Source organism: Chelonoidis abingdonii, chromosome 10, assembly GCF_003597395.2.
Source record: "Chelonoidis abingdonii isolate Lonesome George chromosome 10, CheloAbing_2.0, whole genome shotgun sequence".
Classification (NCBI taxonomy): Eukaryota; Metazoa; Chordata; order Testudines; family Testudinidae; genus Chelonoidis; species Chelonoidis abingdonii.
In genome coordinates this window covers 15,540,483-15,564,839 of record NC_133778.1, presented here as the reverse complement: position 1 = coordinate 15,564,839, position 24,357 = coordinate 15,540,483, and the positions used below count along the sequence as shown (strand labels likewise).

General features: G+C 46.0%; 1 protein-coding gene across 1 annotated transcript in view; it reads right to left on the bottom strand.

The window, feature by feature from the left end:
- PTH2R (parathyroid hormone 2 receptor) overlaps positions 1 to 23,179 on the bottom strand; it is a 121,439-nt gene extending 98,260 nt beyond the window's left edge. The window contains exon 1 of the mRNA XM_032765055.1: positions 23,108 to 23,179. Coding sequence (XP_032620946.1) covers positions 23,108 to 23,179 — 72 coding nt within the window. The remainder of the gene's footprint in view (positions 1 to 23,107) is intronic.
- Positions 23,180 to 24,357: the final 1,178 nt, after the last annotated feature.

The following is a 24,357-nucleotide window of genomic DNA, read 5'->3' as shown; positions in this document are numbered from 1 at the left end:
TGCTTTTACAGATCCAGACTAACACGGCTACCCCTCTGATACTGGTCACCATTAGCCTTTTTAGCGAAGATTGAAGCAAAATAAGCACTAAATACCTCAGTCTTGTTGAAGTCATCAGCTCTCCTTCCTCCTTAAGTAGAGATTCTACAATCTCTTTCACCTTTCTCTTGCTCCTATTGTATTTGAAGAACCTCATTTATAGCTTTTTCTGTCCTTTGCTGGGTGTTTCTCATCTATAGGCATGTGCAATACATCTCTACTCCTCCTCAACAATTCATCCATGTTTCCCCTTTTTGTAGGGCTCCTTGTTTAATCTTTCAATCATTAAAAACTTCCTGATGGCGTCATATTGGCCTGTCACTGGTCTTCCTACTTTTTCTTTGCATCAGGATAGTTTGCAGGTAGGGGCACAGGTCTGGGTCTTGTGGGCTTAATTGGAATTACCATAGTTAACAAAACAAAACAAAACAGGTCAGTAGTAGCAAAGCTGAGGGTCTGAAAGCTCCACAGACTTTCAGATCAAAGTTTGAATAATAAATCTGTCACGCTGGTGGATCAAGCCATTTACAAGGGCACTTCTGTGCTAGGTCACTGATTCAAAGGGGACTGGTGGTGATTTAAACCCTATCCTTAGTGAACAGGTAGCCACACAACAAAACCTCATCAACCCTAATCTGTACTAAGCAGCAAACATTCGTAGCGCTGTTGGAGAGGCCAGCCAGCTCTTCTTCCCTTCTCCCTCCAATTCAGCTGCAAAGTACATCTAGGCAACCTGGGAAGCTTGCACTATTGACAGAGACAAGGTTTACGGCAGGTGATGATGTCACTGTAACGATAGCCCCTTGTGATGTTCAATGGCTCTCCTTCCAGGCTGTCCATCTGACATGGTGCTCAATCATTCCATTTAGTTAAGGAAAAGTAAAAATTTGCTTCATTTGGTCATCACTGAATCTGTATAAGGAATTTATTATTTGAATAAGGAGTTCTGCATCCCCTCATCTCAACTTCAAATATATATATTTTTTTTTTTTTAAAGAGAGCTGCAGATTTAAAAAAAAAAAAATTGGAGTGAAATCCTGACTTCATTGAAGCCAATAAGAGTTTTGCCATTCACTTCAACGGTGCCAGGATTTCACCCCACGAAGTCAGTTTCATCGCAGTATAATTCAGTCCATTAAATCCACACAGCTTTAAAGTTTTCCAATCAGCCAGTTCAAACAATGTTGCATTTTATTTCTGACAGATAGAACAAATTTTCAACAGGACACGATCACTAGCATCTTGTTTTGACAGCTCTATTGAAAGTCAATGGGATTTTACAATTGTTTTCACTCCATTGTTTTATATTGGAACTGAAAAGGTTCAGAAAATTGCGACAAAAATGATTAGGGGGATGGAACGGCTTCAGTATGAGCAGAGATTAATAAGACTGGGACTTTTCAGCTTGGAAAAGAGATGACTAAGGGGGGGATATGATTGATGTCTATACAAATCATTATAGTGGAGAAAGTAAATAAGAAAGTGTTATTTACTCCTCATAACACAAGAGCTAGGAGTTACCAAATGGAATTAGTAGGCAGCAGGTTTAAAACAAACAAAAGGAAGTGTTTTTTCACACAACACACAGTCAGTCTGTGGAACTCTTTGCCAAAGGATGTTGTGAAGACCAAGACTAACAGGGCTCAAACAAAAAAAAAAAAAAAAATTCATTAAAAATCATTTGCAAAGTGCCACAGGGATAAAAAAAAAAAAAAAAAAAAAAAACCCAAAGAACCTAGACAAGTTCATAGAGGATAGGTCCACTGATAGCTATTAGCTGGGAATGAATGACAGGGGATGGATCACTTGATGATTACCTGTTCTCTTCGATCTCTCTGGGGCACCTGGCATTGACCACTGTTGGAGGACAGGCTACTGGGCTAGATGGACCTTTAATCTGACCCAGTATGGCCGTTCTTATGTTCACATTTTAAGAGAGTTGGGTGCTGCAAGAACTGAATTGGGCCAGATACTCAGATGGTGTAAATCAGACAATAGAGCTGCAATGGAGGTAGGCTGATTTACACCAGCTGATAATGTGTCCCATTGACCTTAGTGGAGACTCCCACTTTAGATGAGGCTATTGAATGATGAATCAGGCCCTTTCTTTCCCCCACCAACTATATACTGCAATGTTTCTCACACAGCAAGCTTACAGCAAGCTTCTGTTTTAAGATAACCACACTGAGCATTTAGCACAATCTTGCCTTAATACCTGAGACTATAATCCAGCAAAGCATTTAAGGAGCCGCTTGACTTCAATGGAACTAGTAATGTCAGGTGCTTTGCAGGATTGGGGAGCAATAGTTTACAAGAAGTTGTTTGTTATTCAGTATTAAGCATGTGCTTAAAGACCATATGTTTCACAAGTCTCCTAAGCACATGCTTACATTTCATTAAATTTCAGTGGGACTTGACCAAGCGCTTAAATGCTTTGCTGACCAGATGCCTAACATACAAAGAGCTTACAATTTAACTATACGCATTAGGACAGAACAGAATCATCCCCTGTGGGACGGCAGTCGGATTGATTCTCCCAGCTTTTTCCCTGGAATTTGTCCAGCCTCTATGTTAAGGACTGTTTGTCCGCTAGTTCTAGTGTTATAATGTATATGTGTATTATTTGTAAGTGTTTTTTGGCAAACGCTTAAAAATGCTTGAAAGTGAACTGAGGACAGCAAATCAGAGCATGAGTAATTCATGACCAGAAAGCATTCATGAATACTTATTAAGCAGGCACACTGAGAATCTTATGTGGTAATTTACATTTGAGTTTGAAACCACTTGTGCTGTAAATGTTTAATCATTTCAGAGAGAGAGGGAGAAGCCAATGGACCACAACTCTTAGCTTTAGAAGATTATTTGCCATGTTTCTCCTCTGAGTCCCAGATCTGCCTAGGAAATATGCTTTAAGATTATAAAAATATTGGTTCAGTTCTGAAGGGCAAACGACAATATACTTTCATTCCCTGGAAAACCTAATGGTAATTTCTCTAGAGTAGCTGACAAGAAATATGCTTCTCACAACTCCAAGCGAATTTGAGCGTAGCTGCCCTTTATGTAATTAGGCATACAGTACAGACCAAAAGGAGCTTGATTAATATTGGAGTCAGCTCCCACAGAGGAAAGTGCTGCTGACAACTTTTGCATGATCCAACAGACACATGAGATCCAGAAGGGGACAAGACTTCTTGTACATGGCCATGGATTCCATTAGAAGGGGCCATTTATGAAATATTAAAATAGCATTCAACTGCTGGTGAGATTCAAGAGGAAGTGCTGAAAAGGAGGTCAGATACAAATGAAACCAGATTGATCACTCATAAGAGCATAAGAATCGCCATACTTGATCAGACCACTGGTGTATCTAGGCCAGTATCCTGCGTCTGATAGCGGCCATTACTAAAGGCTTCAGAGGCAGACACAACCCCCAAATTGTGCAATTATTGGATAACCTGCCCCTAAGGGACATTACTACTTAACTTCCGGCGGTTAGAGATTGGCTGATAGCCCAAAGCACAAGGGTTTGTAACCCTTTCAACCTTTATTTTTTAAATGATCCTTTCTAATGTAACTGGGTGTGTTCTTATTATGCAACCTGCTTTCAGCTCTCCTCTCTCCAAAGCATCTCATCTGATTTGCCGCATTTGTCACAAGACAGAAGATCACATACGGGCTATTTCAGAGATATCAGTGTCATTCTGGTGAAGGAGTTGGCATTTATAATGGAAAGTTGGCTTCACCATCCAGGGCAGACTACAGTCACAGTAATTAATACTAGTTACTACTCAGGAGAGAGTAAGTTGAAAGCTACTGTGAAATATTAACTGGAAGCAAGTTATAACTGGAGTTGGGTGACAAATGTTTTGGACTTTTTGTGTGTGCTAAAAATGCACATTTGGATTGATCAACATTTTGCAAATGTGTGTCAAATTTTCCAAACTGTTTTGGTCAAAAACCAAAATTCTGAGAAGGCAAAAAGTGTTTCATATTTTACAATTTCTAAATTAAATGTTTCTCTTTTTAAAAATTTCAAAAAATAAAATTGCTTTGAATTTTGCTTCAAATTTTACTTTTTTTAAAAAATGCATAAAAATTCAAATGTGAAATGAAACATTTCAGGTTGAACAAAACATTATATTCAGCCTGAAATTAATTTTTTCACTTTTCTGGTTCAGGGGAAAAAAAAAAAAAAAAAAAAAAATCATTGTAGGCCAACCCAAAACAATTAAAAGAAAAAAATTCAGTTCATCCAGCAACTGGAAGTCAGTTAGTCTTCAATGTGTTTGCTAATTCAGAGTCTATACAAGTTTTTCTAGCCACCAAATACTGTGCAGGATCCCTCAATTTGTTGCATTTTCTACTCTATTTCATGAAAGTGGGAGAACACTGAAACATCATACACTGCTCTAGAAGGGCTGTTTTTATAAGCAAAAGCTCTTTCTGGATGCCAACACTGAGATGGGAGCTTTTTCATTTCAGGTCATAGTGCAGTACAATCACTGAACTATAACCATTACAACTGGTGAACATTCAAAATTAAAACAAGGAGGCCGGTGGCACCTTAAAGACTAACACATTTATTTGGGCATAAGCTTTCGTGGGTAAAAAAACCCACTTCTTTTTGTGGATACAGACTAACACAGCTACCCCTGATACTTGACACCATTCAAAATAAAAAAACATGAAGCAGTGGGATGACCAAGCTGCAAATAACCAGAATAGCCCAGATCATTAATGGTACATTTCAGGATAGAAGAGATCACATGGGCCTTCTACCTACTGGTCAGCCGTAAAGTTGGTGTCAGTTTCTGGGTAACTGCACCTGTATTTTGCCGCCATGATCTAGCAAGGGCACCCACTTAGAAGTTTATAGCTCCCAGCCACCATCTCTCTTGGGTGGAGACCTGAATTTCTCCCCCTTGTGACCAGCTCTTTTAAAGGCTGCACAGTTCCCTGCCTTACACTGTGACATTCCCAGTAAATTAGACTGCCTACATAGGTCAGCAATTGTCAGTCACACGCTACCACACAGTCATTTCTAAGCAAGCACACTTCTTAAGTGAAATCACTACAGAGAAGACATACTAAATAAATAGAAGGCCACACACACACACACCAAAAAAGCTTACCAGAGGTCGCTCCATCTCTAGCTTTGGACTCTGGTAGGGCTCAGTCCTTCAATCCCAGAACAAGGTCCTCTCTGTAGTTACAAGTTCATAACTGTCCATACGCGCCAACTTTTACTTTTCCCAGGGGTTGCTCTGCCACCACTCTGCCCTAAGCCTTCCAGCCCTTCCCCCAAAGCCTCACTTTCTCTCCACCTCTGTTCCGCCTCTTCCCCCGAGGCCTCATCCTCACTCTGCCTCTTCCCGCCACACTCCGTAATGCCACCCCCCACCTGCTGCCTTCCCCCCAAACCTCGCCCTAAGCTGCCAAACAGCTGTTTGGCAGTGCCCCTGATTAGCTGATCAGGGGCTCCGCCAAACAGCTGTGACTTGTGGGTGCTGAGCACCCACAGAGTCAGCGCCTTTATAACTGTCTGAGCCCAAGACTGGGCAGATCAGCCTCTTTCTCTATACAACTTTGACCTTTGATCTCCAGGAACAGGTAATCAGCAGTCCTCTGCTTCTGGCCCTCTATAGGACTCTCTCCTGAGGGCATAGCTTCAAAATGCTGGATTTTTGTGTAACTGGAGGTGGGGGATTTACATTAAACCTCTCCCTAAGTATTCGCCAGGAAACCCACTTAACATTCATTGTCCCAAAAGTTCATTCAACAAGTCCCAGACATGTTTTCGAGGTAGTCCTGTTTGTTCACTTAGCAGGGGACAGTGGATAGTCAGCAGAGCAGAAATTTAGTGGGAACGATTGTGCAGTAGTCAAAAGCTGTCACTTATGGCTGCTAGGATGGTCCAAGATATTTTATATTGGTTTGCTGCAGGGGGGACACACACCAGCCAAAATCAGTTCGGTTTTCGCCCCAGATTTCAAATGATCTGTTTGTTTCTGTTGCTTTCCTAACTACAGCAGGAAACTCACAGGGCCAAATTCACCATTTGAATAACTACACTGATTTCAAGTTCATCCTGGCTGCAACTTATTTGACACAAGCCCAGATTCTGCCAGGACCTACAACCATCTGAATTCATAGCAGTGGGCAGAGGTGTCAGTCCGGGCCATAATCCTAATCCTTGGGTTTCGGAGTAGCAGCCGTGTTAGTCTGTATCTGCAAAAAGAACAGGAGTACTTGTGGCACGTCAGAGACCAACAAATGCATTTGAGCATAAGCTTTCGTGAACTACAGCCCACTTCATGCGTCCGATGAAGTGGGCTGTAGCCCACGAAAGCTTATGCTCAGATAAATTTATTAGTCTCTAAAGTGCCACATGTACTCCAATCCTAATCCCGTATTCCTTGCACACCCACAACTCCGCTGAGCTCACGGGGGGATCACTGGTGCATAGAATCAGTCCTAGTATGGCACTTGAATCTATGATGGCAGGAGCAGTGCCCACCTGCAGTGAGCTTCCACGCAGGGTTTCTCCACTTATAGTGGAAAGGAAAAATAAATACCAGCATGTTGCAATGTGCAAACTGAAGCTCTGGCTACAAGGCATCTGCTTGACATGAAACTGTTGTGTGTGTGTGGGGAGAAGTGACTTTGCTAAGAGGGTTCCACCGTATTTGCTAGAGTGCATTCCTGTCAAGTGCCTTCTTAAAGCCCATTCTCTTCATTTGACCTCTCCATGGCACCACGTGCTTTTACCTGTTCAGTGATTTTTTCTTATTTGTATTCTACCCATCGTCATACCACTATAATCGCATCTAGGTCTGGCTCTTTTCCTTTTAGGCCATGCACGTGTGCGGTACTACGTGCCATGGATTTGTAAGCTTCTTCATGATTTGGAGTGGCTTACAGTCATTATGCTCACTCCTTTATAAAACGCAGCCTCAGGCAGCACTTAATTGCAGTACATGCTTTGAGCTTTCAAAATATTTCTCACCTCTGGAGTGCAGCAATCTGCATCAGGCAGATCTGGCTCTACCAAAGAGAAAGAACACACAAGCTAGGGCAGGAAAAAGCGTTAGTGTCTCTGTATTGCATGACTGACTCCAGGCTACGATATTTTGCCATCTACATAAAGCAACAAACTCCAGAGCTGTTGTTCCCAGGTGGTACTCTGAAGAGAGCTTGTAGGTGGGTCCTCAGAGCGACCTCCCTCCTAGTGGTGAAGCATCCAGCAATCTTTGAGCAGTGACACTTGCAGCTAAAAGTCACCTTCTATCTCTCATGAGTTTCAGCAGCTTGTTTGACCTACTGTACTAAACTGTTGCTGGGATGTGTCACGATGCACCCTTAAGCGGCACTAACCTCTGTGTGTGTGTGTGTGTGTTCTTTGAAATGGTGTTCAAGCGAGCAGGAGGGTACCTTCGGAGGAAGGGATTAGACACGGATAGTCGGCAGAGCAGCACACAGATGTTCTACTGTAGATAAGGCAAAATTTATAAGCCTCAGTTCTTGTGCTTCAGTGCATACATTAATCAGCAGCTAGCGTCAAGAAGAAAGATGTCCTCTTCTATAGCATTAAGGGGGCAAGTATTCCTTACGCTTACAGGGAGTAAAGCCAAATGCTTCAGAGACCTCCCATTAGCCTGTTTTAATATAGTAATTCTGATGACTACTGAATACAACCTAATTTCCCACCAAACTACCAGCTTTCTGCTCCTGCTTCTGTATAGAAACACTTGATTTTTAAATCTTGAGGCATAAAGCTTGAATAGAAAGTGTGCTGCAGAGAACAATCCTGCACAGTCCCTGGGTGACCCAACAAGTCTTGTCCACGCCTGGAGCCCAAGATAGTGCAATAAATATATCTGACATGCGCCACGTGGCTTGCAAACTCTAGTCTATTCTCCTGTTCTTGAAATCTGGGCTTACTCCCACTAGCAGCAACAGACCAAATAATAAAGGAAAGCCACACTCATATTAAAGGTACAGCAGGCAGGACCCCTTAGCAATGACTTAGTTCATCAATATCTCAGGTTAATTTTTTTCCCTTTGGGCCTTTTTGTTTTTTACTTTTCCTAAAAGGTCAAATTTGAGTGTCACTTTAATACCAAAGCCTGAGCACGCTAATTAATGTCCAATAGCCGTGTTGGTGTAATTCACTCCATATTGATCTGGCTGTCCTATCGCATGCACACTATTTCCACATGAAGGACATTAGCCTATGTTGGCTTTTAATTAGGAAAGCAGGCCAGCGAGCCCGGATAGCAGAGGGTGTCAGTAAAAACAAAACAAAACCACTCACCTCTGGTTCACTGGCTCAGCTCCAGCCTGAGTATCTGAGGTTCTCACAGTGAGTTAAGCCTCAACATCCTTTTGTGGTACAGTATTGCTTGCAAATATTTTGTACCAATTTTACAGATGGGGAATTAAGGCAGCAAAAGGTTGAGTGACTTGCCCAAGGACACACATAGCTTAAGAAAGAGTCAGATATAGAGCTCGTACACAAATCTCCCCATCCTTTGCTTTAACCAGTAGACCCCACTGCATCTAGTAACCAAAAGCTGGTACCCCTGGCTGGCTGGCACTTTATCTGAACAGTATAGGTGGGATTAGTCCAGATCCTACTGGAGAGATGTTCCCCTAAGCACTAAATGCCACCTTTAATGGCATTGTCAATGACTGATGACTGGGTGTGCCTGGGACCCGAACAGGCCTCACATTTCGAGGTAGTTCCTCTAGAACCAGCCCAAGATAACAGCAGGACAGTCTACAGAACTCAGATGCCACTGTGGACTCTGTACCTGCTAGATGGATACACAAATGATTAGGGCCCTACCAAATTCACAGCCATGAAAAATGCATCACAGACCATGCATCACAGAGCTGGGCGCTGGAGAGCAGCGGCTGTTGGCTGGGTGCCCAGCTTTGAAGGCAAACCCCCATAGCAGGACTGCAAGCCCTCCATAATAACTTTGTGACACCCCCCCTACACACACACACTCCTTTTTGGGTGAGGACCTCCTACAACTACAACACTGTAAAATTTCAAATTTACATAGCTGAAATCATGAAATTTACGATTTTTTAAATCCCATGACCTTGACATTGATGAAAATGGATCCTGAATTTGTAGGGCCTTACAAATGATTAACTTAGAGCTATGCTGGGCCACCAGGCACAAGCCTGAGCTAGGGCTGGTATGCAAGCTGCACTTCTCTTGAAAATACTGTGACTCTGAGGCACCCAGAGTCACAATTCCTCCCCTACTCCTCCGTGCTCCCAGGGGAGTAGCAATTTATTGCTGGATTATACCAGTATAGCTGACTGCACACTGGTTGAGCATAGGGCGGGTACAGCCTAGATTCCAGCTTTCCTCCTCTGGCTCTCGGGACACAGTAAGCAGAGAATTAGTCCCACTTGTTCATCCCCTCCATGCACTGACTAAGCGGTGGATTGGGTTTTTTTGGTGAACTCATTTCTTTGCCCAGACACTTAGTTCAAGTCACAATCTAGCCTTTTGTCTGCAAGACAGCCTGGTGCCTCCCAGAAGCGCTAAACTTACTCCAGATTAAATGCAGATCAATTTTCTAGACATCCCACAGGATGAGTGGCATAATACTGCTCTGCACATGAAACCTGCTTCACACTCAGTGAAACCTCAGAAATTTCACAACAAAAGCCTGGTCTGCACTACAAGGCAGTCGACGCAAGGCAGCATACGTCTGCACTAATCTGAAGCTCCCATCGATGTAAGTTGCCCACTACATTAACTTCATAACGCCGCCTCCACGAGAGTCCTAGCGCTTAGGTTGATGTAGTTAGGGCAACTCAGTACCCGTGTGGACACCTCATCGCTTACAATCGACCTTTACTGCCTTTGACAGACCGAGCTGTCAGCCCCGTGCCAGCTTTCAAAGGTAGCAGCAGGTGATGTAAGCGTGGGAGTCTCCCCTCCAAGCCCCACGTGGGGCTGACCACTGGGATGGGGAGAGGGGATCTGGCAGCCAGCCTCGTGCAGAGTGGAGGGGCTCCAGCTGTCAGTCTGGGGGATGGGAGCTCTGGTGCTCAGCCAGTGTGGGGCTGGGAGGGAGCTCCAGTGCTCAGTCCTGGGGGAGGGGGCGTTCTCCAGCAGTCAGCTCTCCATGGCCGTCAGTATGCCATCCTCCAGCTGTCAGAGCCCCACAATGCCCCACTTCTCACCAAGAGCGCTTGCACCACCAGCAGGAGGGCAGCACTGACACAAACAGCCGATTGAATTACTGCGGTGGCTTTAGGTGGACCTAACTTAATTTTGTAGCATAGCCATGCCCTGCGCTCAGTCGGTCTTAGTGGAATCACACTGACTTTCTTCCTATTTTAGTGGTGCTGCAACGATGGGCACCAGCTCAGGATCGAGAGTTGAGTGTTCAGAAGAAAAGATGTGTGCGCCTGCCTTTCATCAGTAATATAATATAAAAACATGCACAGTGCACTGTTTTTCCACTGCCAGACACGAGTTTTCAGACTGTTGTGATTCAAATGGTGGCTGTGTTGAATTGAAAGCAGCTCTGCTTTTAATAGAATAGGGCAGCATTTGTTAACGAGCTGATAAGCTGCTCAGTACACCACTGAGGGAGGCAATATTTCACCTGCAGCACCAACCCTAAGTGTTCAAAAGTCATGAGTCGCCTCCCCCCCGCCCCTGCAAAAAAAAAAAAAAAAAAGTCATGATTTTTAAGCCAATCACAAGAGTGAAAAATAATATAGTTTGGGGGTTTCCTATTTTGCCTTCTGGGTTATACATCTTCATGACATAGTAGAGCCTGGCCCAAGTGTAACCAATGCAGCAATGCTTGCCTGAGTCTGCAGACAGCCTGAAACAATAGCTCTGAGAACTGCCCTGTGCATCTCCCTGGGAGGTTAACTCCCAAACCCACTGCTGTAGGGGGACTCTTCATTTTGACACTACCCTAGAGGACTGCTTGTAGCAGGTATAGAAGAGTGCAATAGGCCCAGTCCACCCAGGTAAAGAGATATATCCTGATGTTGAGATCAGTGCTGCCACTCCTGACTCTTGGGGGAGATAAAGGGCCCCTGCGGTGCTCCCAGAAGACAGGAAGAGGTTCCACTGCCTCCTTCTGCCTGCCACCATCACTACAAGTGAAGGGCTTAAAGCCCTGGTATAGAAGTGGAGCTGTGTGGCCCCAGGAAGGGGTGAGTGTGGCCCCCGATTTCATTAATCCAGCTTTCTCGTAGTACTGCAGCCAAACGACACTCAGTGTGACCGTACCCAGGTGGAGCAGCTTCTCTGGAAAGACCCCAGTGGAAGACTTAGCGAGGGCTTCTGAAGAAACTTAGCGTGCTGCAGTCAGGTGTTCCACGTAGTCAGGAAGGGAAGAGAGGAACCTGAAAGGCAATCAGCACCTCTCGTGATAAAAGGACAGGAGCGGGAGAGTACCACGCTTTGAGCTGGCAGATGCATTAAATATTTATCATCCGCTGTGCAGGCACTGCTAGCAACTGAAAGAACTGAGGGATTCCCTGGGGTTACTTTAAAGGATTTGAGCCATTGGATAATGAACAGATCAGAACAAGTTAGTCAGGGGTGAGGGGTGTGTGTGTGTGTGTGTGTTTTGTGCTTAAAACAACGACAGTGGGTTCTTGAAGAGCTCAGATCGGAGCACATGGCTCTACCGCAGAGAAAGAGCACACAAGCGAGGGCAGAAGGCCTTAGCATCTCTGTTGAAGCACCAGATATTAGGCACAGCTATAGGCAGGACACCTGATAAGATGGCCCAATGTTCTAAAGCACTACAGAGATTCCTCGCTCCTCCATGCTTAGCTGGGGAATCTGGCTTCCATGCCCTGGGTCAAACTGATCACCAGATTTGGGGTTAGGAAGGAATTTCCCTCCAGGTCAGAGGGTTTTTTTCACTTCCCTTTGCAGCATGGAGCAGGAATCAGCTGCTAAGAACCCCTGGGCCCAGCTGATCTATTCTATTCCCTGCCATCACAGGGACACAGTCATTGGTGCCACCTCAGTCTCTCCCGTCCTCTCTCTGTGGCACAGGATACTTTAGTCTGAGGACTGGAAAGTAAAGAAGACATTTGGCTCTGATTTGGACCAATAAAATCCACTTGGAAAGATTCAGAAATGAGCTGTGTCTTGTCCCTGCAGTTATTTCTAAGTGGGGCACAAACAGGGCATATGATTTACCACAGGTCACCCAGCAAGGCAATGGCAGACCTGGGAACGGAGCTGTGCTAGACTTCACAGCTGGAGCATCTTGGACAGGAGGAGAAAGATGGACAGAGGCACTAGGGAAAGAGGAGAGAGAGAAGCAGCCCCAACAGGAGCAGGAGCAGGAGCAGTTGGAGCAGGAGCAGTCAGATCAGTATTGGTTCCAACTCCAGGGAGAGGAAATCAGGTGAGAGCAGCAGTGCAAAGAGCAGGAAATTTGCAGGGTGTGGGAGGGTGGGAAGGGCTATGAGGAGGAAATCAGATACAGCCTTGACATGAAACTGCCTTTTAAGTGCCCTGAGGGCAGAGGGACAGGCCCAGTTATTGGGAAATTTTGGAAAAAACTGTTGCCAATCCCATTGTGGGAAGAGGCGTGGGCCCTTTCTCTCCTGAGCCAGGAAGACGGGCACAAAGTGTCTATGGGAGTTGGAGATGCCTTTGTTACAGAAGTACCAAGCCCCCTGGGAGCCCAGGGCAGATGTGTGCGTCAGGCTGAAAGGGCCAGGAGCTCTGAGCTGAGGTGCAGATGGGGACGGTGGGGATGAATGGATCGAAATGGCGGATGCCCACATCATGGGGTAAGAAGACCGACAGCTCCAGCACAGCTCTGAGGGACACTGGGTGGAGCTAAGGGTGTGTCCATCCAAGAGGCTGTCTGGCAGTCAGATGAGCATGAACTCTCCAGTGCTTGAAGGGATTGACAAGGGGGAAAACAAACAAACAACAACAACATCAGGGTCACAAGGGCAGATCCAGGCTCCAGGTCTGATGCAAACAAGCTCAATCACATGCCTGTGCACACACAGATAACCATGCAAACACCACACTCCGACACACACACAAGCTCAGGCATCCACACGGGGACAGTGCACTGGGCAAGGCACTTGCTAGTGAGAGATCTTGCTGTGTGGCCTATGGGCTGCCTTCTAAATGGGAGAGGAAATGGCCTTCCAGGTTCTCCACAGCCTTTAGCTCTAGGCTACTCCTCATGGACTACTGAATAATGGTCAGATTCATTGCTAGTTTGGCTTCTCCTGAGCCAGTTGAGGTTGGGCATGGTGGGTGCTGGAGCTTGAAAGGGGGTGGGAATTTACTGGCTATAATTCCAGAGTAAGAAACCCAATTCACGTCCCAGCACAATGGGGCCCAACTTGGCTACAGCTGGAGCTGGCCATAAAGCAGAACTTCTGTCCTGTGAGAAATGTTGAGGTTTTACAATTTGGAAAGAAACAAAATTTCAACAATATTGCACTTTGAATTTCCTGTGAAGAGGACTATTTGGATTCAGCCTCTTGCCACTCTAGCCTCATCTCCTCCTGAAGCCTTTCTGTTAAAAGTTGGTTGAAAGAGACCTGTGCCCATGAAACATTTCAATGGCAATAAATCAGCATTTTCTGACAGAAAAGCGTGATGTCAAAAACATTTTGGCCAGCTCTACTCTAAGCCAGTTCTCCATCCTCATCCCCCTTGACCCGTCACCTGCCTTCTCCAATGTTGATGATGCTCTTCTTGAAATATTGTCCTCTCACTATCCATGACTCTCTTTTCTCCTGGTTCTGTTCTCTCTCTCTCTAATTGCTCCTTCAGCATGTTCTCTGGAATATTTTCCTTATTCCCCTCACCCCTAAACTTTCAGTATTGGTTCCACAGGGTTCTATCCTTGGTCCCTTTCTCTTCTCCCTTATCTCTGAGCAATCTCATCCGCAAATCCAGCTAGCATCTCTATGGGAGCATCTATACTGCAATCAAAGATGTGACTGCAGCTCACACATGAATACTCATGTTAGCTTTAAGCCAGTCAGTGTGGCTAAAATTAGCAGTGAAGATTGAGTGGTGCAGGCTTTTAAGACCTCTTTGAACACTGAGTATGTAAGTCGCATTCTTAGCCTGCACTGGGGCTCAGGCCACTGCATCTTCATTACTATTTGTAGCTGCCCTAGCTAGGTTAACCTTAGCATGGCTATGCCTACATGAGCTGCATTCACAATTTTGAGTGCAATATAGACACATCCTATGATGACTACTCATAGCTGCCTCTCTGCTCCAGATCCATCTCTTTCTAGACATACTAAAGTGTCAGCCTGACTCTGGTCTAGCCATCAGCTCTAGTTCAACCTGGCTAAAACAGAGTTCTGAACACCCCTCCCCACCCCAACTCCCAGCACTGCCCCTTGCCTCCTTTCTTGATCACTGGTGGTGGTGGTATTGTCACATCCTGCCCGTCACTCATGCCTCTAATCTGGGGGCCATCCTCCCAATTGCATTAATCACACTATGCCCAATGTGAAATGGCATTATTTCCACTTCAGCCTCCCCAGTCCTTCTTTAAAAGAGTCTAACAATCTACAACAGCCAGGCATACTCCTATGCTTGTGGTACTCCTGTTGAAGCAAGTGGGAACTCTGTATGAAGGAAAAGGACTCGGTTATAAATATATTTATCTAGGGAAGGGATGAGGGAATTAGTGTTAGGAAGTAAAAGGAAAAAAAAACACAGAGCAAAAGGCGGGTCAAATGGAAGGGAGTGGCCTTAATATAGCAAAGTCCCATAGAGTTTTCCAACATCCACCTATAGTGGAGCCTCTATTTTCCTCATCAATTGTGAAATAGTTCCCAATAATGGCTTAGAGCTAATGCACAGAAAGACAGAATGGAGGTCTTTTGCTTATTCTATTGCAGCAGCCTCTAAGATTTTTGTTCCATGCAGACATTGCCCTCGTTAAAAACATGAAAGTTGCCAGACCACAAGATAAGAGATGGCCTATGTTAGAAGTCTCCTCATTAGACGCTTCAATCCCTTTTTAGCAATTGCAGAGTGCTGTGCATGACATATGTAGCCACAAGTTATGCTAGCTAGAGTTGTGACAAGTTTGAAACCTGAGATTAAATTTATTTCTGTGGGCCAGATGCAAATCTCAGCATTCCCAACCTCAAGTGCCCCAAAATCATGGGCCAGGCCCTACAAAATCATGAGACTGGCTTAAAAATAATGAAATTTTTATTTGCCTTCTATTCTAAACCTTTAGGGGTCATATCTCCACACCTATGAGGGCTAGAAGTTTACTTTTAAAAATGGAAGCTGAAATTCTTACTTAAACACAGGATTCCAGTAGGTGGATCTTTAAGAAAAAAAAAACCACACACATATACCACCACAAGACTTGATAAAAAACAAAAGAATTTCCCTACACTCAAATCAGCTGTGCCAACATTCCCCAGCTGAAGCAGTGGTCCTTTCTCATTTATCAATGGTACCGATATAGACAAGGAAACTTACTGCTGGTTTTGCTCACTGGCAAAACAAATCACATTGATTGTTGGCACAATTTTCCTGGCTTTTGAGTGTAACTTGTATGTCATAGTAGAAGGGGGTCTAAAAGAAACCACTGCCACAACCAATAGTATGTCCAGCTTTCAAGAGCCAACTCTTACCTGCCTGATTAAGAGAGCTCCTGTGCTAAGTAATAACAAAGAGAGGAAGCAGATCTGGTCTTATCCCCAAGCAACACATGCAGTCCCAATGGATATCCTTCTTTGCTCCTCTCATAAACTGACTGCTTTTCTTGCTAAGTAGATTCTCGGCTCTCCAGCTATTTCATTCCAAGGACCGCGTCATAAGAGGAGGCGCCTTTTATGGAACACTTTTCTTCCAGACATCCCAGTTCTCTACTCTTTTGTAGTCAAAATCTTTTATTCACCAGCAAGGGCTCTATAGCCCAATGAGAATTTATAGACCACTGTTCCAGACGCAGTATCCTAAAGTGGGGGCTCCCAAAATTTCATAGTGGTGATTACATCTTCATAGAAGGATGGACAACTGGGGTGGACAGTCTCCATGGCCCACTCATGATTGCAACTCACCCCTGTGTCAACTAAAGAACTTGCTTATGTGGAAGAATAACATTATGAACATATTTTGTACAGGAGAGTGCTGGTAGAGAAGTCTCAAAATAGTCTTTGCCCAGTAAAGACAGATGGAAACAAACTGACCATGACTGGAGCCAGAGACATCAGAGGAAAAAGATGCAAGTTATCTTGCTATCTGTGACAGTCACAAAGAAAGTGGAGTGGATATTTCCTTTTCATGGATATGGATAAATTAGAAAGGGAAAGATGAAAGAGCAGGCTGATTTAATGCCAAGCAAAGGGGCTTCGGAGATAAGGGGGTTCTTCAGAACACCTGAGGCAAAAGAAATATTAAAGGGAAAGTCATCCTGTTAACAAGCAAGGAGGTGAAACCTGTGATGACTCAATCACTGCCAAGATGCCACTTTCTTTGTTAAACAATCAAGATCAATGGGGAAAATAAACAAGGGGCTTTGGAACATGACTGCTAGATTGTGGCCTGTCCTGCATTCACTGCAGGGAACTAAAAGGACATGAAATACCCCAACGCCTCTGCACCAGCTACCCACACCCTAGGTGGCAGCACAGAATGGGAGAACAGCCACAGGATCTGGGTCCTAGAGACTCTGTAAAGGTCAAACCACAGTCTAGCGCTCAGAAAGTAAGATGACATCGTGCAAACAGCTATTCACAGAGAGGAAGAGAGAGGAGAAAGGAGTATTTGGAAAGTCTGAGCCTTTATATCACACTGCAGTCTGGAGTGCAAAGAAAATGAGCTAACATGCTAAATCACCAATAACTGTTTCTAAAGAGTTATGGAGACAGAGGATGGTGGAGGAAATCACATAGGTCTACAATATTAAGAATTAAAAAATGACACTCAGAAAACCTGCTGGCAACTGCCGTTCAGCAGAAGTAATGTTTATAACAACAAACCATCAACAGTTAGAAACATGGACTTCTATGAAACATATCAGGCCAAATCACAGGCGCTGACTTTTGTTTTTGCCCATGGGTGCTTTTGAAAGCACGTGTGTGTGTTCGGGGGGTAGGGAGGTGGGCAACTGCCAGTTTTGGGGGGAGGCTATTTTTAGCATATTTATACATTTTTCATACTCTAGTTATTGAATGTGTGTGTCCATCATTGGTATCTTAACCAGTTTAACTATTATTAAAATAGTAATGAACTACATTATCATGAATTACAGTACATTAAAATCATTGCACTCACCTACAAGCTGTCTTCACTTGTAAAGACATTGCATTTCACTGTAGCTTTCTGCATGAAACTGTCAGCAACACAGTGGCTCATGGAGGTGCTGAGCACCCCCTATTTTTTTCAGTGGGTGCTTGATCCCCAGAGCACCCAAGTCAGGGCTTATGAGCCAAGTACACTTGATTGTTTTGTCACAGAACTACAAAGGGTCGGTTTGAGAGTCCTCCATTCTGTGAAGAAGGCAGGCATAAAACCTACACCACACTCACATTACACTTAAGCTCTCAAAAGAGGGTTTAAGTGTATCTTATGTGGCACATATACGTTCTACCAAGCAGTGAACTTCATCTATTGGCAAGCAGTCACTCACAAAGCAGTTACATTGAGATCAGCAGGAGTAGCTGCTCAACACTGCGAGTAAAGAACTCACAATCTGGCCCAAAGTTATTGGATGAAAGGAAAATAATTCAACAGAACTCACCTCAGTTTCTTGGCTGCTGCAGAGGTGGCCTCAACCCTGAATCAAGTCGATAGGAAGCATCTACGAGCTGCAATTGACTTTTTCTATGTAACTCAACACGTCCACCACGTAGCGTAGCATCTTTTCAAAGAACAGGGAAACATTGTGGCTTGCCAGTGGTGGTGCGACTAGGGATTTTGTACCTATTTCAGTTATCAGAAGAGAGGGGACTTGCAAAACTCACACAGTAATTTCATAATGTGTGAAGAGTATAGCTTCTGGGCCTTCTTTAGACAGGCCTTAGGAGCCTGTAGAAGGGTGGACTCACCCAGGGCACGCTCCCTTGTGGCTGGGCGGGGAGCAGCTCTTTCCTGTCTGTCAGCAGTCGCTCAGGTCCTACGGTGGGTTGCCTCCAGATAGGTCACATTTTACTTCCACTCCCATTTCAGAGTACTCCAGTCTCACGTCCATATAAAACACCACCCAAAGTTCCTGTTGCCTCAGCCCCTTCCTGGGCTTACTAAGACCTCTGGGTCCTCACCCAGGATCTTCATAGCAGACCGTTCAGAGAAATCTCAGTTAAATACTTTAGTCCCACTCAGCTCCTAGTACTTCACCAAACCCTGCCTCAGATTCACCACAGCAAGAACCCCTCATTTCCTGCCATCTCAGTACACCCTCGGTCTTAGTCCCACATTGAGCCTTCTTGTAGGCCCACTGAGGCGAGACTCACCGTTTCCTGTAGCCTGTGCCATTTAACTGCCCATGCCCAGGTTTTTCCCTATCTCTACCAACCTTCTCTGAGTCCCTCAGCTTCCTGTTTCCTCCCCAGGTCCCACACCCACAGGGCCGGTGCAAGGATGTTTTTCCCCCTAGGTGAAACTTCCACCTTGCGCTCTCCCCTGTCCCTGAGCCCTGCGGCAGCTCCGTGCTCCCCCTCGCCCTCAGGCGCCCCCGCATCCCCAAGCCCTGCTGCAACTCCCTGCTCCCCCCAGCCCTGAGGTGCCCCCCACATCCCCAAGCTCTGCTGCAACTCCCTGCTCCCCCCAGCCCTGAGGCGCCCCCCACATCCCCAAGCCCTGCTGCAACTCCATGCCCCAGCCCCATGCACTGATGCTGATCCCTGTCCCGCCTGAGGCGCGTCCTCCAGCCATGCTAGCAACTCCTGCTACTCCAAGCATGAGCACCCCTCCCCAGCCTCTGCACTCCTGTCCCCAGCAAGCCCTGCTGCAAGTCCTGTCACCACGCTGCCCTGAGGGCCACACGCGTATCCCATGCCCTGGAGGCAATCTTGGGCAGCTCTCCTTCCAGGGAGCTGTGCAGCGTCCACTCCAGCTCAATTCTGTACCCCCCCTATCAGCTGCAGCAGCTCCCCCTGCCTGAAGGCACCTCCGCCCCGCTGGGGAGCGTTGGCCCCAGTTCCACCACCGTCCTGCTCCGTCTCCTCCCCGAGCACGCCGTCGCTGCTCCACTTCTCCTGCCTCCCAGGCTTGCAGCACCAATCAGCTTAGGCACCTGCGTGCCGCCCCCCCACTTACTTGCTGCAGGCGGCCCTCCCCTCGCCCCTCTGCCCCAGCTCCCTCTGCTGTGGTCGCCACCGAAGAAAATGCCACCCCCTCAAATCTTAGTGCCGGTTGCCTAATAGGTTGTACCAGTCCTGCACACCCACCTTCCTCAGAACTTCCTGCTGGGACCAACCCTAATGCCTGCAGAATTCTTTCTTGCTCTTATTTCAGAGAGAGGCCTCCTGGGGCTTTCTCCTTGGAATTGCCCCTCCTCAGGGGCTGTGGCCACAGACTATCCCTGCCTGCAGCTCTTCTCCATAGTCTCCCAAACTCACTCCACATCTCCCTTAGGCTTTATTGTCACTGTCTCTTGGCTTCACTGCCTCCGGCTTCAGGACTGTCTGCTTCTAGCCCCAGGCTTCACAACCCCCAGCTTCAGGACCCTCCGGCTCCAGCCCGCTCAGGAGAGAAAACTCCCAGCTACATCCCACTTGGGTCCCCTCCCTGACCTTTCTTCTGCTCTGTCCTTCATGAAGTCCCAGCTCCTCCCCTGCTGGGTTTGATCACTAATTATGCCTGACACTCTTCCAGGTGCTACCCAGTGGCCTAACTGGGCTCAGGTTTACACCCCTCCATTACAGAGCCATACACCTGCAAAGCAGTTTGCGTTTGCTATAACGGTCTGTGCTCTCTCACAGGCTTTTGAGAGCAACATACCATAGTAATGTGACATACTGAGAGAGGTAAAGGCAGCCTCTGCCTAGAGAAAGGATAGTGCTGTGATTAAGGTGCTAGGTTGTAACTCAGAGCACCTAGGTTCAATGCTCAGCACTACCACAGTGACATCCAGCAAGTCACTCCATGTTTTGGGAGCGGGTATTCCGCTGGCATACATGGTGGTGACGATTAGATGAGGTCCTTTGTCGTACTAGGGGCAGTACCTATCTCTGATAAGAGAAAGTCCTGCTTTGAGATACATACTATTTAAATGGCCGAATCAAACAGATTCCCCATGTTAGCTGGGGCCACGAGTTTCTACTGTAATGTTACTGATAATAATAGAATGAAACAAATGAAGACAAAAACATTAGTGGCAGTTTTTTCCTTTTAGTTTTAGAGAAAAATAAATAGCAATCTTCTCCTGGATGCTGAAGACTATGGCCCTGATCTGGCGAACACCAATGCACGTGCTTAACTTGATTATTGTAACGCATTCCATTGATTTCAGTGGGATTACTCGCTATAGTAAAATTAAGGATGTACATCTTTGCAGGATAGGGCCCCAAGGGAGGAAGAAAATTAACAATTGCCCAACGGGCTACTGCGCTTCATGACAAAGTTAGTCGTGAGTTTCCTTCCACAAGACAAGTGAATCATCCCCAGCCTGTGCTTACTGTTTGGATTGCCTGCAAGCTATACATGCCTGGTCTCTGAATTCCCAGTCTTTCATTTACCAGTGTATCCAGGCTATAAGATAACAAGCTGATCGCTCACTTCATTTTTTTTTTTTTTCGGATGGAGGTGTCTTGAACTAGTACTTCCATTTGAGTCATATCTCCTGACCTAACCTTTAAAGATTTCTTAAAAGCCAGCTAAAAGTATACAATCAATTCAAACAAACAGGTTATGAAAGATACAGCTGAGATACATTTTAGAACCAAGAAGCAATTGTAAGGCCCCTTTATTATTAAAGGCTACTTTAAAACAAACAAACAAACAAACAAAGAGTGTTGCATTTGTTGTTTATACTTGTAAATATCCTGTCTTGTGTTATTAAGGGTTTCTTAAAGAAAAAAAACATATTTACCAACACAGGGTTAAAAACTAGAAAACATTTAGACACTACAGTAAATATAGATAATAATAAAACAACACAGGAAACCATCTTGAAAAAAAAGACGACTGATGGTGGGGGGGACCTGAGAGTCTTCACTGTCCTCTTTATAACAGCCCTTAACACATCTGATCAACTGTTCTCTCTGAAGGAGGACAAGAAATCACAGGCTTGCACTGCAGCATGGGAGATTTAGGTTAGAGATTAGGAAAAAGTTTCTAACTATCCGGGTAGTTAAGCTCTGGAATAGGCTTACAAGGGAGGTTATGGAATCTCCATCACAGGTTGGACAAACACCTGTCAGGGATGCTCTAGGTTTACTTGGTCCTGCCTCAGCACAGGGGGCTGGCGTTCCTTCCAGCCCTACATTTCTATGAAATTCCAGTTAGTGGCTTACTCATGACTATCACAAATGAGACATATCGACTAATGAATGATAGCCAAAGAGTGACCTGATCAAGCGCTCTCTCCCCCTGACCCTAGATCAGGGTCTTGCTAGCACTCACTGTCATAGTCACAAGTAAATCCCAGAACAGAGTTTATCATCAGTTCTAAGTAGATTTTAGATATCCCTTGGTCTTAGTGTATGTATCCTTTTACTTTCTTACTATTCTCAAGTACCGAGAATAACAGTACCTGAGTGCCGGGTGACAATATTTAAACACTTACATGGTATATTACATTTTCCCAAAACTGTAAGAACCATTAACTAATCTTCAATTCTCTTCTATTGTTGCATAAGTAGTATTCTCAATGGGAAAACTGAGGCAGAAAGGTTTGTGATTTGCCCAAGGCCACAGAGACAATCATTACAGAGCAAGAATAAGAGCTCAGGTTTGAGAGCTCAGGGGTTCATGGCTCTCAAATCTGTGTTCAGTCCAGTAGACCACACTGCAAAATTCCCCATTGTTAATCTTTTTGGTATTATTGAGATCTGCCCATTCCAAATTAGAACCTGAAAAAGTACTGTACAGGTTGACTGTCTTTTCAAGTAACACTGAAGGATTGCTGGTTAAATTCAGTGTTTAAGTATCCTATTTCTCATTCTCCTATTTCCTTAAGTCCTACTTTTGCTCTTGAATTTATATCAGCCCAAGGGCATGGAATTATTCTTTGCATTTGCCAATACAATACTATACAATTAAGTGGCATGAAGGATTGTTTAAAAACCCGCAGTTATAGCAACACCTAGGAAGCACAGATTTCGGCTGAAAGCACAGAAACCGCCGCCTGTGAAATTAATCGCCTGCCCTTTCGCTTATAAATGAGCGCCCCCTATGTGTTACTGAAGATACCAGCAATAAAGCAATTAATTCACAAACTTTCAGCTAAAACGAATCCAGGCTCTTTAGCGGATTCTACTTTTCACTCAAAAGGGGAAGATGTGTCAAAGATTTCAAACCGGCCACTGTCCCATGGACAAGTCCAACCGCAATACTGTCTGCCGTTGAGAGATTGAGACACTGCGGGTGAAAGTGAATCGAGAGGCTAAAAACTTTCTGGATTTTAAAGTACAAAGAGCTCTCTCCTCCCGATTGGCTAGTTTCTTCAATGTCTGGTTTGAACAGCAAGACAAGCAAACCAACCAACCCAGGGAGATGTATTGTAGAAATGTACAGCCGCCATAGACAGCAACTTATTCTGCTTAGACGCATCCCCGATGTGTGCCCTGGCCAAGTGGCTAATGCAGTCTGGAGTGGAAGCGGAGGAAAAAATATCAAGGTTTTGGTGGAGATCTTCCGAGCTGCCTATGGGATCCCCGCGAGTCGTTACGCTGAACGGAAATTAGGGGGCTCTGAAATCTCAGCCTCAATTGCTCAAGGAACACCTCTCCGCGGGAAACCCAATATCCCCCCGCTTGTGCTTTCCATCCAGCGCTCAGCACTGAAGTTCACAGCGCCAGGGCGGGCGCCTTCAGGCAGCTCGGCAACCGGGCAAGCGAACGGGCAAGGTGGCCAGCTGGGCGAAGTTCTTACCTGTGCCATGGCCAGGAGCCAGCCGCTCAGGGCCAGCCAGCCGAACGCGAGGCGCATGCCCTGCACAGCCATGCCCGGCTCGGCTCGGCCCGGCCCGGCTCCGGCCAGAGAGCGGGTTCCAAGCAGGGCGCAGCAACGCCGCGGAGCCGGGACAGGTGGCTGCCTCTTCCCGGGCACCTGCTCCCACTTGGCTGCAAAGTCCGCGCGGAACTTTATAGCTTGTCTCCGGTGCGGGCTCGGGGGGATCCCAGATCAGGCTCCCCGCTCTCCTTCAGGGAGCCAGGTGCGCCCCGCTTCGCCGCTCCCTGCCGGCCAGTGGCACATGGCTCCGCTTCAACCCGGCGCGTCTGCCCATGCGCCCCGGGGAGGGGGAGCCCAGAGCAGATCCTGCCCTGAAGGAGTTCCCTTGGGGCTTGGTTAGCATGGGGGAGGGAGCCGGGGAGCAGGAGGAGACTGCAGCAGCAGCAGCTTGCTCCGCCTCATTCATGGGCCAGCCAGGTGGCAATCCTTGCAGACACAGCTGTGCTCCTGCTCCAGGACAATGGCTCAGTGGAGCCTCCAGCCACGCCCTGACCAGGGTGTGGAAGGGGCCAATCCACCAGCAGCACCTCTTGGGAGTGTAAATGTCCCCCCCTGCCCGGGACTCGGCCACTGAACGATTACCTTCCATTTGGGTCCCCAAACCATTTTGGTTTTTTCTAAATTCGTTTTTCATGTAGCCAAGCCATTTACCGCAAGGTCCCTGGCTGAAAATTCCAGCCTTTCCACTGACTACCCTGAATGAGTAGATTGTCCACAGGACAAGTGAGACACTGAAAGTGCCCCTGCTCTGCCTTACTTCTCCAGCTTCCTGAGAACAACTAAAAATGCATCTTATTTCAAGCACAAACCTACAAGGTGCTCAGCACTGTTCACTCACATTCAACAAGGATCTAGTATAAATGTAAAAAACCTCCCAAGAAATTTCGCTATTTAAAAAGGCATTTTCCCCCCAACACACACACACATTTCCCACAGTCATATTCTGAATTGCTGTTTCCAAAATCTGTCTTTTCAGAATTAGCCGGGAAGCATCACCTGTGCCCTCTCACCACCAGTGAAATGTGGGGAACTGAGGCAGCTGCTCCTCACAGACAGAATCAGCTGCCACAAACTAGGAGCAGAGAACAATAGATACAAAGCACAATGTAAATCCAAAGAGTCAGTGCAGCCAGCATGAGAGAGGGGAGATTGAGGGAGAAAGATGTTTT